Source organism: Chlamydotis macqueenii, chromosome 10, assembly GCF_036417535.1.
Source record: "Chlamydotis macqueenii isolate bChlMac1 chromosome 10, bChlMac1.mat, whole genome shotgun sequence".
Classification (NCBI taxonomy): Eukaryota; Metazoa; Chordata; class Aves; order Otidiformes; family Otididae; genus Chlamydotis; species Chlamydotis macqueenii.
The window spans coordinates 13165338-13181512 of record NC_141565.1 but is presented as its reverse complement, the minus strand read 5'-3'; the positions used below and the strand labels follow the sequence as shown (position 1 = coordinate 13181512).

At 48.0% G+C, this 16175-nt stretch overlaps 1 protein-coding gene across 3 annotated transcripts in view; it reads right to left on the bottom strand.

The window, feature by feature from the left end:
* MTMR14 (myotubularin related protein 14) overlaps positions 1–16175 on the bottom strand; it is a 33983-nt gene that overhangs the window by 15919 nt on the left and 1889 nt on the right. For all 3 annotated transcript variants that reach the window (XM_086755197.1, XM_086755195.1, XM_086755196.1), the window contains exons 3-13: positions 12624–12732; positions 11590–11665; positions 10804–10864; positions 10131–10253; positions 8393–8466; positions 5792–5862; positions 5152–5226; positions 2693–2759; positions 1592–1677; positions 1215–1291; positions 929–965 (exon numbers count right to left, since the gene is read on the bottom strand). In XM_086755197.1, coding sequence (XP_086611323.1) covers positions 929–965; positions 1215–1291; positions 1592–1677; positions 2693–2759; positions 5152–5226; positions 5792–5862; positions 8393–8466; positions 10131–10253; positions 10804–10864; positions 11590–11665; positions 12624–12732 — 856 coding nt within the window. The remainder of the gene's footprint in view (positions 1–928; positions 966–1214; positions 1292–1591; positions 1678–2692; positions 2760–5151; positions 5227–5791; positions 5863–8392; positions 8467–10130; positions 10254–10803; positions 10865–11589; positions 11666–12623; positions 12733–16175) is intronic.

Here is a 16175-nt window from a genome sequence, read left to right as displayed (position 1 = left end):
CAGAGCTAAGCCCTTCTCCTCCTGCTGTGGGGAGCAGGGAGTGCGCACTCTCTCCGCTTCCAGCTACCGACTCTGCCCTTGGCCAGCAGGCACCAGAGCAGGCTCGAGCCAGCAGAGCTCTGGAAAAGGCATGAATGGAGGAACGATACTCATATGGGGTCCTGGACCTCTGAAAGATGGAAAATAGGCCAGGGTCCTGGCTCTGCTGCTCAGAGGCAGGGGATTCCCTAGTGAGGTGAGAGTCTGAGGAGCTGGGGATTAGTAACAGGGTTAGACACACTCCCCAGCTCTTGATCCCTATCCAAAAATGATATTGCAGTATACTGCAACTACAGTCAGAGCAATTATTTTTTTTGCTGTTAAACAGTGAAAGATTTGAAGAGAATTAGTTCCACTAATCTTAACTGCCTTCCAGATCCATCTGTGCACGCACAGACACACCCCACCAAATACACACACCACAGCCAGCACAAGCTGCCCCACGAATTTGTGATGGCATGCAAACCACATGCCAATGCAGCACCCAGGCAGGAGGGCTGGCACCGAGGACAAGCACACAGGACTGTACAGCTTTATTTCCAGGCTCCCAGCACTCACACACCTTAAGCATCCCTTACCACTGCTGAGCTGAATAGCAAGTCCTAGCACCCCTTCACCAGGGGCCTGAACACTAACGGCACAGGAGGGGAACTGGCAGGACTGACGCCCACCAACCAAACTGTAGCCTGAGAGAAAAGCATTCCCACACCTTATGCATCGGTAAGTGAGGGTGCAAGGCTCCTACCTCACGTTTCCAGCACCTGAACGTTTTTAGAGCCCAGCCAGGCCACTGATACTACCAGAAACAGGCAGTGAATGCTGCTACCGTAAACAAGCACCCTGAGAACATAAAGCAGTGCTGAGCCACTGCCCCAGACCAGACACTCACCTCTTCTCCTTTACTGAGTCGATCAACCAACATGTGCCTGGAAAGAGAGCAAGGAAAGCTCAATCACACACCGGAAGCCAGAATCAGCAGAAGAGCACAAGCTGTCAAGAACAGCCAGATGTCTGAGCCTCCGAGGAAAAAAAGGCATTAATCTCTCTTGTTACAGCTCATTGGGAGCTGCCCCAACATCCACCTTTGGTTGTGAGCAAACAAACAAAGATGACCCCCTGAAGGCTTCTCCCTGCTGTGCAGGGATGCATATGCAAGTAAAGCTTAGTGTGCCTACCCAAAGAGAAACCAGTCATAGGCCACTGTCAGGTAGAGAATCTCAGACGGCTCCAGGGACGTGTGGATCAGCCCATCCTGCAAAGCAAATGAGAACAGTCTTCAGGCAGCAGCTCTGGGGACTGGGACTTGGGAATTCACAATCTACTGAAAATTGCCATGGTGATCCAAGACACCCAGCTTGCTCTACCTGCCTGTGATACTGTGCCTGATGGCAGGCCAGCATGTTGGGCTCCCATCAAAGCCAATCCATCCCCTCTTCTGAAGTGAGATGGTCAAAAGGAACATTAACTGCTCCACCACCACTTCCTGGTGACACAGTCACTCACCCTCCAAGAAATCACCCCCAGAAGCAGAGCAGGTCAGGCAGGTACTCACAGCCCATAAGGAGAGGCGCAACAAGGAGATGAAGAGAGGAGTTCGATCCCAGCCGGATATACAGTGCACCAGGAGCCCGCTGTCATCTGTTTCAGGTTGGGGTAGGAAGGAGAAGGAAAAAGAAGGATGTTGTAACAACAGCAATGGCTTTTCTTTATGGCAAATCTGTAGCGACAAGCTACCCTCCAAGCCCACAGCCTGGGCTCGAGAGTAGAGCTCAGCCACCAAGCCAGAACATTTTGTCTTGAATACGGCAGCCAACAAATTGCTCCGAGTGTCCTGGGTTGTCAGCAGCCCCAGCTGATGCGCTGTGCTGGTCCTGACAGCTGCTCAGGGCATGAAGTCACTAGGTATGAACATCACTTTGCTACCCAGAACATATACATACCCAGCTGCAACCCACTATCACAGTCTATCCCCGCATCAGAGAGAAACCTGCTCCACCTGAACACTTTTTCAGTCTCACCAACCCTCCTACTGAAACACATTGAGCAGCGGCACGCACAGGGAACTACTCCTTTGCAAACTTGCAGTCTGTCCCAACACAGCTGCTGCAGGAGAGTCTGCAGTTGGCTGTGCTGGCAGAGCCAGCCATGGTTCCATCTATCCAACAGTGCCAGGTACAAAGCCACAGAGCCCAGAGGGGATGGGATGCCAACACAGAGCAGTACATGCCCTTAGAGGAGTGGGGGTGGCTGTGATGACAGACGATGGAAGGGGCTCTTAAATGAGCACCTAGTGAGACTCCGTGTTTTGGGAACAAACCACAGATGTTCAGCAAATTAAGAGCAGGAGTCAACAAGGAGAGGAACCAACATTTGTCTCCAGCTTTAAAGCAGTAAAACTTTAGCTAAAGTTTTCAGATATCCCTCCACCCCAGGTGGAGAGGGTCTTCAAGGGATCAGCAAGGTCCCTCTCTAAGAGGGGAGCTGGAGCCCTGAGATGTTAGGACCATCACTCTGTTTTGAAGGGAGAAGTGAAACATTAAAATGACTCTTCCGTTCTGGGAACTGATCCACAGTGGCCCTAATACCATCAACTGTTCTTCTGGGGAAAGCAACTGCTCCATTTAGACCGCTGGGAGCACACAGCTTGCCTTACCATCGCTATTGATGATGGAGATCAGCAGCTTCAGGTAGTTCTGTGTCTGCTGCACGAGGTCCCAGCTCTATGCAAAAAGAGAAATATTGATGGTAAGGGACCGCGCACAGCAAAATCCTGCTCTGCAGTTCAGAGTCTGCCATGCCCTTGGCTTCTCTATCCAGAATAATAGTGAAGCAGAAATAACTCCATGGCCACTTCTCAGAGTGATAGACCCCCTTGGTGCTCTAACTACTCCTCCTATCCTCGTAAAAGGCACTCTGGGACAAGAGATCAGGCAGGAGAAAAAAAAAAAAAAAAAAAGAAAAAGGAAGAAAAAAGGCCATCTCTCCTGTCTGCCTGGCTGGCACAGAACCTGCTTATCTGCCCCCCAAAGCTCCAAGCAGACCATGCTCAGAGAGAGCACACCTGTGGAGTGCTGACCCAGTTCCGCAGCCCCCTGCATGCATGCCCTTTACCAAACGGCTCCGCAGCCACGTTACAGCTGTGTACGTGATGCAAGTGGCACAATGGGGTGAGCAGGCCAAAGTCAGCCGCCCATTCGCACAACTTTGCCCCAAATTCTCTGGCCCCTGTAAATGGCCCCAGCAGGCTGCCTGTGGAGCCACTCACAGCTGCTCCAGACAGGCACTGCACCTCTGCAGTAATGTCCAAGTAGCAGCATACCACAGAAGGGCTCTGAACTCAGAGACCTTCAGCACTACAAGAAATCCAGGTGGAAAAAACATTACAAGAAGTTCAACCGTGCCACTCTTGATCTTGAGAAGATGCAGGGAATTTCAGCAGTCTGATCAGAGCCAGAGCTACCTCAAGGAAAGTGGGATAGCACTGGCAAGGAAAAGGCAGGGAGAGGGCCACATGTTTCATCGTGACAGTGTCAGCGGTATAAAGTGACATCTGACTCTCAGCAATAGAACACTTGCTGTGTGCTTGCATGCGTGCACATAACCACACTCAAGACTACTGTCAGACAAAGAACATACTGCTTGCTGTGAAGCCTGCACAGCAACAAAGAAGTAGGAAAATGGGGGACACACTCAGCCTGGGGCAGAAAAACACATCCTTCCAAAGTCTTTTATGTGCCCAGTTCAATCTGATCTTGTGCTTATGCCAGAAGGAATTATCTGATCATCCACTCTGATCTCTATACCACAAACCAGAAAGTTCTGCCCAGTTGCCCCATATACAGCCTGAAGCTTGCACTTGGCTACATCTCTGCCCAGAGAAGCACCTCAACTAGGGGTGACAGCTCATTGCTCCTTTGGCAGCATGTTCCAACAGATCATCGTCAAAAATAACATGCAAGACTGCTTTTCCTTATTTGAACGTCTGATTTCAGACCGCAGATATTGCTTCCTGTGCAGCTTTTCTTCCCCAGATTGAAGAGTGCTTTGGAATTAGTATTTTCTTCCTGCAAATGTACTTACACATTAATCAAGTCAACCCTCCATCACCCTTGTGATTAGCTAAACAGACTTGAGAACTTTAGCTTTAAGTGAAGCACCTTCTCCAGTCCTCAGAAAATTTCTGCATCTGTTTATTGAACTCTCTTCAATTTTTAAAATCCTTTTTAAAATATGGGCTGCTCAGTATTCTAGTGAACAAGTTTCTAGCCATAAACAAGCTGTGGTCCCATTAGTTCTGCTTCAACACTGCAAGCTACTTTTCTGCAATTCTGCTTATGCTGGCACTTAATAATTTTTTACATCGCTGCCTGACAAACACTGACACAGCACGGGGAGCTCTGCTACTTCTGTGGTGCTTCGAGGCGCAGAGCATAGGAGCGTGACACGCTCCAGCACAGTCAATCATCACAAAACCTGGGGGGATTGGTAGGTCCACTGATGTGTGAAATGGCACGCACTGATCAGCAGTACAAAGTGATGCTCCCTGGTATGAATAGACAAATGTAAACCTCCAAGCTTGGGCAAACAAAAGACTTCAATTATTATTTGCAATGCTGTTGCACTAATAAGGAATAGAGACGTGCTACGGTCAACTAGGATTTTCTACTCTCCTAAGACAGGCACCTTGCACAGCCTTGAAGAAGGCACGCAGTCGCTTGGCTGCTGCTCACCTAAGGGACCTTTCTCAGGTCTCTCCACAGCCAAGGAAATCCGTGTGCTGCAGCTAAGACTGTGAGCAAGTAATACCGCTTTCCATTTCCTGGCACGTTCCTTACCTCTGTTAGTGACATATCTCCCTAATGGATTGCAAGCTTTACGCAAGCTACAGAAAAAGATTTGATGTTACAGTCAGCTGCCTCGGGACACACCAAGCCACGGAGCTTTTCGGTAGAGGATTTCCACTGTCATTCTGAACAGTCAAGTAAGCAGCCCTGCTCCCACTGGGATGGTAGGAAGTGACCCAGATTACGGCAACAGGAGCAAGTCAGACTTCAAATCTGATCCTTCCTGAATCAATCTCTGACCTCCCACAGAGACACCTGCTTTCCTCACCTGGTACTCGCTCCAGTCAATATTCAGAGACTGGGTCAGAGAGACTGGGATACTTAATGGAGCATCTACGTAATCCTGCAAAAAACCCAAACACGATTGGTCAGAGAAAAGCCATGACTTGAACGCAGTGAGTGCCAGAAAAAACCAAAACAACAAATGTCAAATGGTACATCGACAAGAAAATGTCTCAGCAAAGCCTCCAGTGCTAAGGAGGTCATAGCCTCTCAGAAGGACTAGTCGACAAGAGGAGCTCTTCTGTATCCCAGTGGTGAAAGTGAGGAACAAGGCATGTTAGTTTCTGAATTCCTGTAGGGCTGCTCCACTCACTCAATCAACTCCCTCAGCAAGAGACAGAACATGAAGACAGAACTGAGAACAGAGGCTATCAATAATATATCAAATTCAAAACCAGGATCAACCCATACTCCCATGAGAGGTCAAGCGTCCTGGACTTCAGGATAACGATTCATTTATTTTACACATGAATTTTACAATGAATAATTTAGTACATTCACAACCCATTTTGTTTGTCCTGTTTCCTCCTTGTGACCAGAAATGAGCACACAACACATACACCATCGCTCAGGAACTCTGAGGCAAGACTTAAGCCCAGTAAAGCCCACAGCTCTCATCCATGTACCTGTTTCCAGTTAAATATGAGGCCTTCAGCTGTATAATCCCGGTCTTTGTACTCCTTAAAAAACTCACAGCCTGCAAGAAAGAGAGATAACGCACAACTGTTCAGCCAACTGGTATCTAACAACTGAAGTGCCCTGTGGGACTGGAAGCGCTGGCAGCCCCGAGCTCCAGAGCACCAATCAAAACCTCTGCCTGCGGGAAGAGAGGAGCAGTAATTGTCGGTACAGCGTACAGCCCGGCCTCACAGCAGCAACAACCCAGAGCACTCAGCAGTGAACACATTCACACAACAAAGGGCAAACTCCAAACACACAGCAAACGTGGAGTTTGAAGGACAGATTTCCTTCTTTTCCAAACATGAGGTTTCACCAAGGAGTTATGCTTTCCAGAGCCACTGACTTTTGCACAGATCTAAGGCATCAGCCTGACACGCTGAGTGAGAAGGAACCAGCAAAAGGAGGTGTGGGCAGAGCCCTGGGGAAAGCCAGCTTTCACAGGGCAGCTACTGCAGGTAACAAGAAAGGGCTCTGTCAGAGACAGCCATGATTTCTCTCACATCTAAGTCTTCTCTTTCAAACACTCAAATTGCCCTGTCTGAAGAAAGCAGGTACATAACCACTTTCAAGGCTTCCCCCAAGCTCTCCCCTCCTGAGTTTTCTGTCCTTTGGCTCTGTTCTTCTCAAGCAACTATTTGAAGTCTCTGCTGCAAACTGCAGTCACTTAGTCACAGCTGAGCAGCACCATTAGCACTGCGGCTGCCTGCAGGCTACAGGGAACACCTCTCCCAATGTACAGGGTACGCCCCAGCAGCGTCACGGTGCCCGTGTTACCAGGACACCCCCGTGCCAGGCACTGAACAGAGGCAATGATTCCTGCAAGTCACAAATAACTCCAACGGTGGGAAAAAAAAAAAAAAAAAAAAAAAAGAAATCTTTGTGTGCAAGGACAGGACTAGCCCTCGAAAACATGCAGTCAGGAAGCAATCTGTCAGTTGAGATTTAACTCCAGTTAAAGAACGGCTTAAAACAAAGAATGGGGGATTATGGCACTAAGTATTGGCATCTACAAATGCCAACTAGCAGTCAAATGCAAAAGAGGGCTTCTGTGCTGGAAAGCACGACAGCTTCTGCAGAGACCCCATGTTAACACAAGTCTTTCACCCTAGACAGTCATGTCTGGACGCTGCTTCGCTCACTGAAGACAAGAGGATCTCAGAATAACTTTAGAGACAAATCACAAAATAGAAATTCTTTCAATGCAAACCTGGGAACACCAATCAGAATGCATCATGGCATCTGGCCAGTTGCCTGAGAGATTGCTGATGCTTAGATGTGTACACCTTACATTTACCAGAATGACAACATTCCCCTCTGGACCATCAGTGCTGAAATCAGGCAACATCTGCAGGGAGAATTTCCAGTTTTATAAGGTTTATCTCTAGCATGGCAGTGAAGAGCTGCTAAAAGACAGCAGCTGTCCCAGATGGCAGAAGAGGAAGGACCATCACTGAATATCGCGTACAATATGCAGATTCCCATGCAGCAACAACTCCACAGCTTAACTCTGCAGAGTCACTTCTTCCTCATTCTTTACAAACCCTACAAAAGATCTGTGTACACTGCCTCTCCCATGGTCTAAGTTTGGTGAGGCACAGGGCAGCAACTTATACCTGTGCCACGGGCTACAGAAACCTGCAATACTCGTACACCTCTGCAATCTGCAGGGCAAACTCAGTAGAAATCTTAATGTAACCTCTCTGAATCATCAGTAATTTTTGTATGAAAGGAAAAATACTTTTTTTTTTAAAAAAAAAAAAAAACAACCCCGATGCTTAAGGGCAACAACTAGTAATTAAGGAAAAGCTTGGATCATCACAACAGTTTAATTGGATTTTTTATGTTGTTTGTTTTTTTTTTTCCCCTCCTGTCCTCTTCTTTGTGCACGAGGTCTTGCAGACAGACTTTAAGCACAGCAGTTTCACATCCAGTCCTATCGCCAAGCCTGACATCAGCAGGCAGGCAGCAACATTCCGCTCATCTTTAAGAGCGCAGCAAGTGACCCAGCAATGGTTGCTAGGCACAGGGACTAATATAGCCAGGGAGATGGGCTGAAGTGCTCTGCATCTCACTTGTATGCTGCGGGCTCAGGTTAACAGCTCTGCCTGATATTCTCTCAGCAGAGAGAATATCTTACAGTGGTGCTCTGGAACACTTCGACTAGAAAATACTCTTAAGAATTGGGGTTTTACATAACACAGAGCAAGAATTATCTTTTGCATAAAGCAGTAGTTTGGAGTTGCAGGGGTGTCAAAGGCCATCTTAACCCCAGATCCACCTCTGGGACTTTTTCTCCACAGTTTAATTCATTAGAATTGCTGAGAAATTATTTTACCACCTCAAAGAGCGCCTAATGCTGACTCACACCACCAGAGCATCCAAATCTGTTGCACTGTTCTCAGTTTAGAAGAGCTTCTCTTCAGAGGGAGAATAGGAAACATTCACCAAGGCACAGGCGTTCCACCACACACACACAGGTAGTTCCCAGTCCCCGGAAACGGACTGTCACCTGTCCCTTGGAGTCCCTCTGGACCTCAGTCCTGTACCTGGATATGGGATGGAGAGAAGCGTGAAATCAGCATAACGTTGAGCTTTGTCCACCTTCTCAGAAGACGTCACACTGCACAGGACAAGAGGAAAACAGCAGACATTTGTAGAATATTTTTCATGGAGACACTAGCACCCGAAAAGCTACCTGTTGCATCTCTCTGCACGATGACTTGACTCAAGATTGATCAGGGGCAGAACTTCCTCAATGCATCCAAACAAACAGGCATAGCCCCAAAATACTAAAGCTTTCTGCTGGAGAGGAGAAACATCTCTGTTCCTATACACAGACGGCTCCTTTACTCTTCCCTTTCTGAAGGGGTGACTTCACATCACCACAAGCTCTACAGAGCAAACCTACCCAGACTGTAGAAGACAGATGATAGCAGATATCTTGCCTGTTGATACAGCTTTCTCTAGCCTTGTCGTGGTTTTGTTAGTGAGGGGGGGCCTAAGGTGGTAGCTTCTGTAGGAAACTGCTAGAAGTCGCTCCCCTTTGTTCAGTGGACTCGGCTGGGCCTAGGGCGGACCCACTGCTGGCCAAGGCCGAGCCGATTGGTAGCAGAATGTCCCGTGATAACGCCTCTGCGATAACGTATTTAAGAAGGGGAAAACAGAAAAAAAAAAGAGAGAGAAGAGAAGATGTGAAGAAGCTGAGTGGGGGCAGAGGCGCAGAGGGGGAGGCGCGAGCCTTGTGGGCCTTGCAGGCCTCACCCTCTGGCCTCTCGCCAGGCAGCCGACTGGGCCCGACTCGGTCCAGCCCGGCTGCAAGAAGTGGAGAGGAGATGAGAAGTGAATAAGATGTAAAAAAGATCCTGAGAGACATCTACCAGCCTGTTGTGAGGAACGGCTGCAGACGCCAAGGTCAGTTCAGAAGGAGGGGAGGAGTAATGTGGCTCCTGGCCAAGATTCCCCTGCAGCCTGTGGTGACGACCATGGTGGAGCAGGTTGTCCCCCTGCAGCCCATGGAGGCCCACGGAGGAGCAGAGATCCACTTGGAGCCCGTGAAGGACCCCGTACCAGGGGAGGTGGATGCCTGAAGGCAGCTGTGGCCCGTGGAGGGCCCGCTGGGACAGCTGTTCTAGAGGGACTGCACCCCGTGGAAGAGATGACCCACGCCGGAGCAGTTCCACGAAGGACTGTGGCGTAGGGGTGGGACCCCACAACGGAGCAGGGGAGGAATGCGAGGAGTTCTTCCCCCAACCATGAAGCAGCAGCATGAAACAACGTATGATGAACTGACTGCAACCCCCATTCCCTCTTCCCCCCTGTGCCGCTCGGGGTGGGGAAGGTAGTAGAGATAATGTTAAGCCTGGGAAGAGGGAGGGGTGGGCGGAGGTTATCTTGTTCCCTGTCTCATTCTCCTGCTAATTTTAGAAATAAATGAATAGTTTTCCCCAAGTCGAGTCTGTTTTGCCCGTGACGGTAACTTTAAGGATTTCTCCCTGTCCTTATCTCAAACCTTGAGCCGTTTTTCCTTATATTTTCTCTCCCTATTCTCTCGGAGTGTGGGGGGAGTGAGAGAGAGACTGCGTAGTCTGGTCCGATCGGGGCTGAACTACGACAAGCCTAAAACCTTGGGGCTCTCTTTACAGCACTGCCTAACTACTCCTGCTGCAGGGCTCTGTCAGGGACTGCTCCCAGGTTGCTGAGTGCACGCCCAATAGCACTTCACAAGCAAGGGCTACACCAGCTGCTTTCCAAAGCCTGCAGAAAAACAAGTGAACCCAGACTCACTTCAAGCCAAACTTCACCTTCTTGTTTTCCACCATCAGGTCACAGATATATCGGACAGACAGGTATCGAAGTAGCTTGATGTCATGCCCTCTGACCTTGTCAAACAGCTGGGAGTCCGCATTTCTGCAAGACAGAACAAGACAGAGCAAGATGAGCATGGAAGGTTGACCACGTTGCATCTGATTCTCTACAATATTGCCACAGTTCTTCCCTGAACCGCTTCGAGCAGTAAGCCGCGCAGCACAAGCCTTGTCTCCACAGGTCAGAGTCAGACACTGCAATGAACTGACACTGCAAATCTCATGCATAGGGTCCTGCCCCACATCTCACTGTGCTGCAACAAGCACATTAAGATACAGAACAATTTCTCCAGCCTGGAGATGTACTTTTTGATGAAGTAAACATGGCTGTGTAATTCAAACACCTTTTTAAATGGCTCTAAATATTCCTGTCTCCAGCCCTTCCCTCTGGCGATAGATTAGCAGCCTTCAGTTACACTGGGTTCAGCCAGTCATTAGCATTCCAGACTCTTTTACAAAAGCAAAGTAAGACTCTGAGCTTGCTGACGGTCTCAACCCTATACCCAAAGCTCAGCCTACAGCAGAATTGAGTGGCTGAGCCAGTCAGCTTTGGTTCAAACTCCCTTTTCCCCAACCCAGTGATGCATACAAACCTAAGTGCAGAATCTTCCTCTGAAATGTCTTCTGCATCTGCCCAAGCATCGTCAGAACCCCCTGCAAGGAAGGCATTAAGAACGGAAGCTTGTGTAAACCAACTCAATCCCCAATCTGACAAGACATGCATGCAAACAAAAAGGTCACGGTTTGGTGCCCTCTCTCCACATGTAAGTCCTCCCAATAGTTCCCCACGTTTCCTCTTCCTGAAAAACCCATTTTCTAATATAGCCTGCTTGTCCCTTGTCATTGCAAAGGACCTAGGCAGGTCAAACCCACAACTGGCAGCCAGAAGGACACCCAAGTTGTGCTACAAAGTGCTTTGTTAAGGCAGCCTTCAGCTCCCACACTACAGACACCCAATACTCCCCAGAAGAGCTATCCCTAGAACCCAGTATACCTCACTGTTAGCAGGATTTGATTCCCAATGACTAGCCAAGCAACAGCAAGTTCTTATCCTCTTTCTTCCATCATTCTCCAATGTCTGGGAATCAGTACCCTGAATCCTTTTGGCTGCCTTACTTGCCTACATGCTTCCCATAACTCACTCTTCAGCCTCAGGTACTTTTTTCCCTGCTGCTTATGAGCTATGGCACGCTGTCCCATAGTACGGGAAACGGACACGACATTTCAGTCTTTGCTCTGTCATTCAGGGTCTAACACAAGCAGGGATATGCCAGAGCTCCGCATCCGCTCTCAGGAAGAGCTTGCTCCCGTGTGCAGATCACTGTCCCAGCACGGACCAGCCTTACCAGGCAGACAGCGGCAAATGGCTCCTCACTCACCTGAGAAGATATAGTTGTAGCCAGTGCGCCCATAGAGCTCTCCCCAGCCGGCCAGCGTTGCTGATCTGCAAATATGCTGGAGGAAGATTTTGTTATTAACCACGCATGCTCCAAGAGTCTTTCCCTTATCAGGTCTCTGGCTAGCCCAGATCAAGTTCCCCAAACACATCAGACTCCCAAGTGCCTTTATCCATAGCTAGTTTTTAAAACACATTTTCATCTCCAGTTCTCCAATTCGCTAATTCAGTCAATTCTTGCCACGTTAGCAATGTCCATGCTCTGATAATTCCCTGCTTGAGCCTTATTTCCACATTCCTGTGGATAAGATTATGGATGGTCCCAGTAGGACTCCAGGCAGTTTACTCCCGCAGAAAAAGGTGAGTGGGGTTCAGCCCACGATTACTTCAGTCAAGCTAGATTAAAACTGCCACAGGTATCATTTTGCTATTCATATTGTGTTTCTAAATCGAACTAAGAAAACTGAATTAAGCTACTTAAATTCTAAATGAGACTACTCCTACAGGGCTTCATTACAGCTTAAGTAATCCACATAAAAATGAATCTAATTCCATTTTCTTATAGGTCCCCTTGCAGACAAGCCCACACATCCACAAGACCATTTATGCAATGTCACCTCCTCAGGGAACAGACAGGTGAAACTTCTCTTTAGAGAGAAAAGTTACTCAAAGGGAGCTCACTGCTAGGAAGAGGAAGGAGCAGAACGTGACAACAGTTGTCTTTCCCCTCTCAAAGACCAAACATCTTTGGTCCTTCAGAAGGGACGTACATATGGAGAAAATGTCAGCTCTTTGGTGCAATGCTCACGACGTGGCAGGGTAAAACAGCCTGAAGCCCCCACAGATCACTTATGAAGCCTGGACAGCAAATGTTACTACTACACACTGCCTGCTGGCACCTAAGAACAGATTTTTATTCAGAAAGGTGACAATCGACTGAAGACAAGGCTGCGTGGTTCAAACAGCAGGAAGAAAGGTCATTTTCTAAGTTACCACAAGTAACCCAAAAAGCTTTACCTTTCCCTTGTACAGAATGACTGGGCAAACAAATCGTCCTCTACACCTCGCCATCTTACTTCGGTTGATGAGGTCCTGCAGCTTGCCAACCTGCACAGCGCTCTCAAACCTAGAGGAGAAGAGATGCGGTTCAGTACGCAGAGCATCTTCATGCATACCTTTCAGCGAAGCTGCTACATTCACCCTGGGCCGTAACCCCCATCCCTTTTGCCTAGTAGCTCTGGAGTTAGCAAGCAAGAGGACACTTCTTCAGAATTGCTTCCGCTGCCATACAACATCTATGGATGCTTTTCTGTCTCCTCTTCTTTATTTTGAAAGACCAGCTGAGCAGTACAGGGACAGGAGCTGGCAATACAAGTGCGGTCAGAATGGTCTGCTACAGACTAACACGCGGATTACTAACAAAGGACTGCCAGAGTAAGCCAGCACCTACAAAAATATACGTTCTGCTTTCCTCTCTACCACCTTTACATCAAAAAGAAGCTCAGGACTGCCATCAGGGTGAATTAATTATCAGAGCGATAATTTTGCAAGCAAAAATAAATAAAATAGAGAGTCAAAGCTTGAACACTCAATGAACCTTAGTTCTGGGCGCTTGAGCATCCGTGTTGCTGGATAATTAGACAACTGTCTGTAAATCAGCTAGTGGGCTGAGCAGAGTAGTTAGATTACTGTCAGCTGCACCTGCATAACTACATTTCCTTTGGTTTTCTGGTTAAAGTTAAAATAGAGACGTGTTCCAAGTTGAAGGCATTTTGGAAACAAGTTAAAATTGCTGTAATTTGTCCAAGTAGCAGTCCACACTTGATAGGAATCCAAACTGACTTTTGAACGACACAGACCTTCAGGAGGAACTGTCAACACAGGGAGGACTAGAGTTTCCACAGGGAATTGGAGAAGCATCCAGACTGACATAATAGAAATCAGATTAAGTCCAGCAATACAGAACCGCATGGTGATGCACTTAGAGATGATTCACCATAAATTCCAGTTAGCCCTTTCCTGCAGCGGAGCTCAGCAGAAGAGCCCGGATGAACTGGCTGATCTCTGGATGCCCGTACGTTATCAACACGGCAAGTGTGGGGAAAAAAAGGGAACCACGGGAAACTCTCCAGTGGGACAGAGAAGTACCAGCGCTACTGTGCAGAGCACAAGATCCCAGCTGAGATAAGGCATCTGATTCTAGTGACCTACCCATGCCTGAAAGGGCACAGCAAGATCATCAGGATGGCCAGGGGGTGGTGGTCCATGCTGCAAGAGAAACCACCACGGACTGATCGGCTGAGCGAATGCAGACGAAGTGAGGATGCATTAGGCTGAAGGAGAAAACTTAGTAACAGAGAGGAAGAAGAACTCAAAGGTGAAGGACAATGCTGGCCTAAGAACAAATTAATATCTTTACGCTGGAAGTCAAAAGAAAGTTGCTAAGCTTCAGAACCAGTGAGAGTGTAGAGCAACCTACCTGCAGCTGCCATTCTGGGAAGGATTAAAAAAAACAAAACAAAACAAAACAAACAAAACTATTATTAACATGGAAATTGATCTGACCAGAATTTTAAGAACAAGAACCTAAGCTAATCTTCTTTAAATGTTGTGGACGCAAGGATGCTAACGCGATATACATTACAGGGGAGTACGTGAGATTGCGTACAGACAAGAGAAGCACGCGCCTGACCACCGCAACCCAAACTCCACTCATTGCTGTCACCGCAAACAGCCAAGAGCTCTGCTCTGTAATCTGCCTCCCTCCTCAGGGAGCATGTGAATTACACACACCACAGGAACAGCCTGTGAGCAGTCTGAGAAGAGATGCCTTTGTGTGCAATTCCCAGTACCAAACTATTTTTAAACTCTGAGCGATTCTGATGCACAGATTTGGTTGTGGGGTTGTTTTTAAATGAATGCATGCAATTAACAGACACATCCTGCATTCTGCTTCAGCTGTCTTTATGTTTCCATTGTAAAAGCAAATACAGAGGAAAACAAGAACTTTAATCTGGTGTTACCTGAAGAGCTCTGTGGCACTGCTTCTAAGTACAGAAAACGGGATTTGGCAAAAATCAAATGCCTGGAAGATCAGAAACAATAAGAGAAGCACCTCCCTGGGGAGCCGAGACAAACCATGAGGTTTCACCTCTTGGCACACTACCTGCACCTCCCCGGAGAGGCATCGCAGCACTAAGGAATGAGTCCAAGCAGCTTGGCCGGAATCTAGGACACAGGGAGAGCAGGAAGCCCAGCGCCCCACTGGGGACACAGGATGAGCCCCTCTCCCAGGCTCCCATGCCTGTTCCCTGGGAAGCCTGCACGTGCGCAGGAGAGACCTGTGCTGCTATCCGTCGCGGCTGTGCTACAAACAGGGCTTCCGGATCTTCTCGTCTCAGGAACCATCGTCTGTAAAGCTAGAGACAAACAGGAGCTAGAGGTAAACATGGTAAGCTGTACCAAGACTACGGTAGCGAGGGGAAAGGCTGCTCTGAAGAACGGCTGCTATGCTCTTACAGGGACAAGCGATTAAATGCAGCACAGCCAGGAGCAAAATTTACCGGAAAAGGTTCAGAAAACAGAGCGCTCTCCAACAGCAGTGTGAAAGAACATCACTAAGGCTCCTTGCGACAAGGTAGAGAAGGAGGTGGAAGGAATGATGTGTATCTTAACTCTTTTTTTTTTTTTTTTTTTTCACTTTCAGGTGTTTTTTAGTGGTATTTTTTTTCCTTCAGAAATTTGTTTTCCGGAAGATAGTACTGGGCAACCCTACCTCTGTGTTAACCCCTCAGCCCGTCCCGACAAATCAGACCCCAAACCTGAATTAATCTTTCCAAATGCAAGGGAAACATTTTCTATAAGAGCAAGCAACTGTTTTGGCAACTGTATATTTTATACAGGCCTGAAGCAGAGATACTTCTCTTTGAGCAGGCATAACAGCACTGGAACCAAAGTGTTCCTCTCACATTGTTAGATTACATGCAACTGTGATCATATTTGTTTGGAGTGCAGACACATAACAGGATCTGCAAGTGAAACCAAAGCCGTGGCTTGTGCCCGAGATCCAGGCATTTTCATTAAGCACAGTCACAGTAACTCTAAGACAGCGAGTAAAGAACTGAGCGCATCCTTCTGCTTCCATTGCCTGTGCAGCACCTGCTCGTGCCTTCTGGGGGAACATCAGAGATCTCCAAGCACAGGGAAGGCACTTCTGGCTGTCAGATGCACTCTGTTACTTATTGTGGCTCCTTGCGAGCAGCACCTTTGTTGATTGCCAAAAATACATTAAATTCCTCCCGCTATCTCCTGCGCCTGCCTGGATTTTAGAGTACTGTTAGCAAAGTTTGATGAACATCCTTTCTTCCCCCAGCTGCCTAGCCACAGAATTAACAGGATCAAGAAACTGATCTGAGTTAAAAATATTCATTTGTTGCTGGCTCCCCACACAACTTCAGAAGCAGCTGTACCAGCAGATGGGGCAGCACAGAGCTCGCAGAGGCAAGAACTGCTTTGGTATTCTCAGAGGTGTCAGGCGTCCTGAACACTTCCAAGAGCCCTTACCAGCTG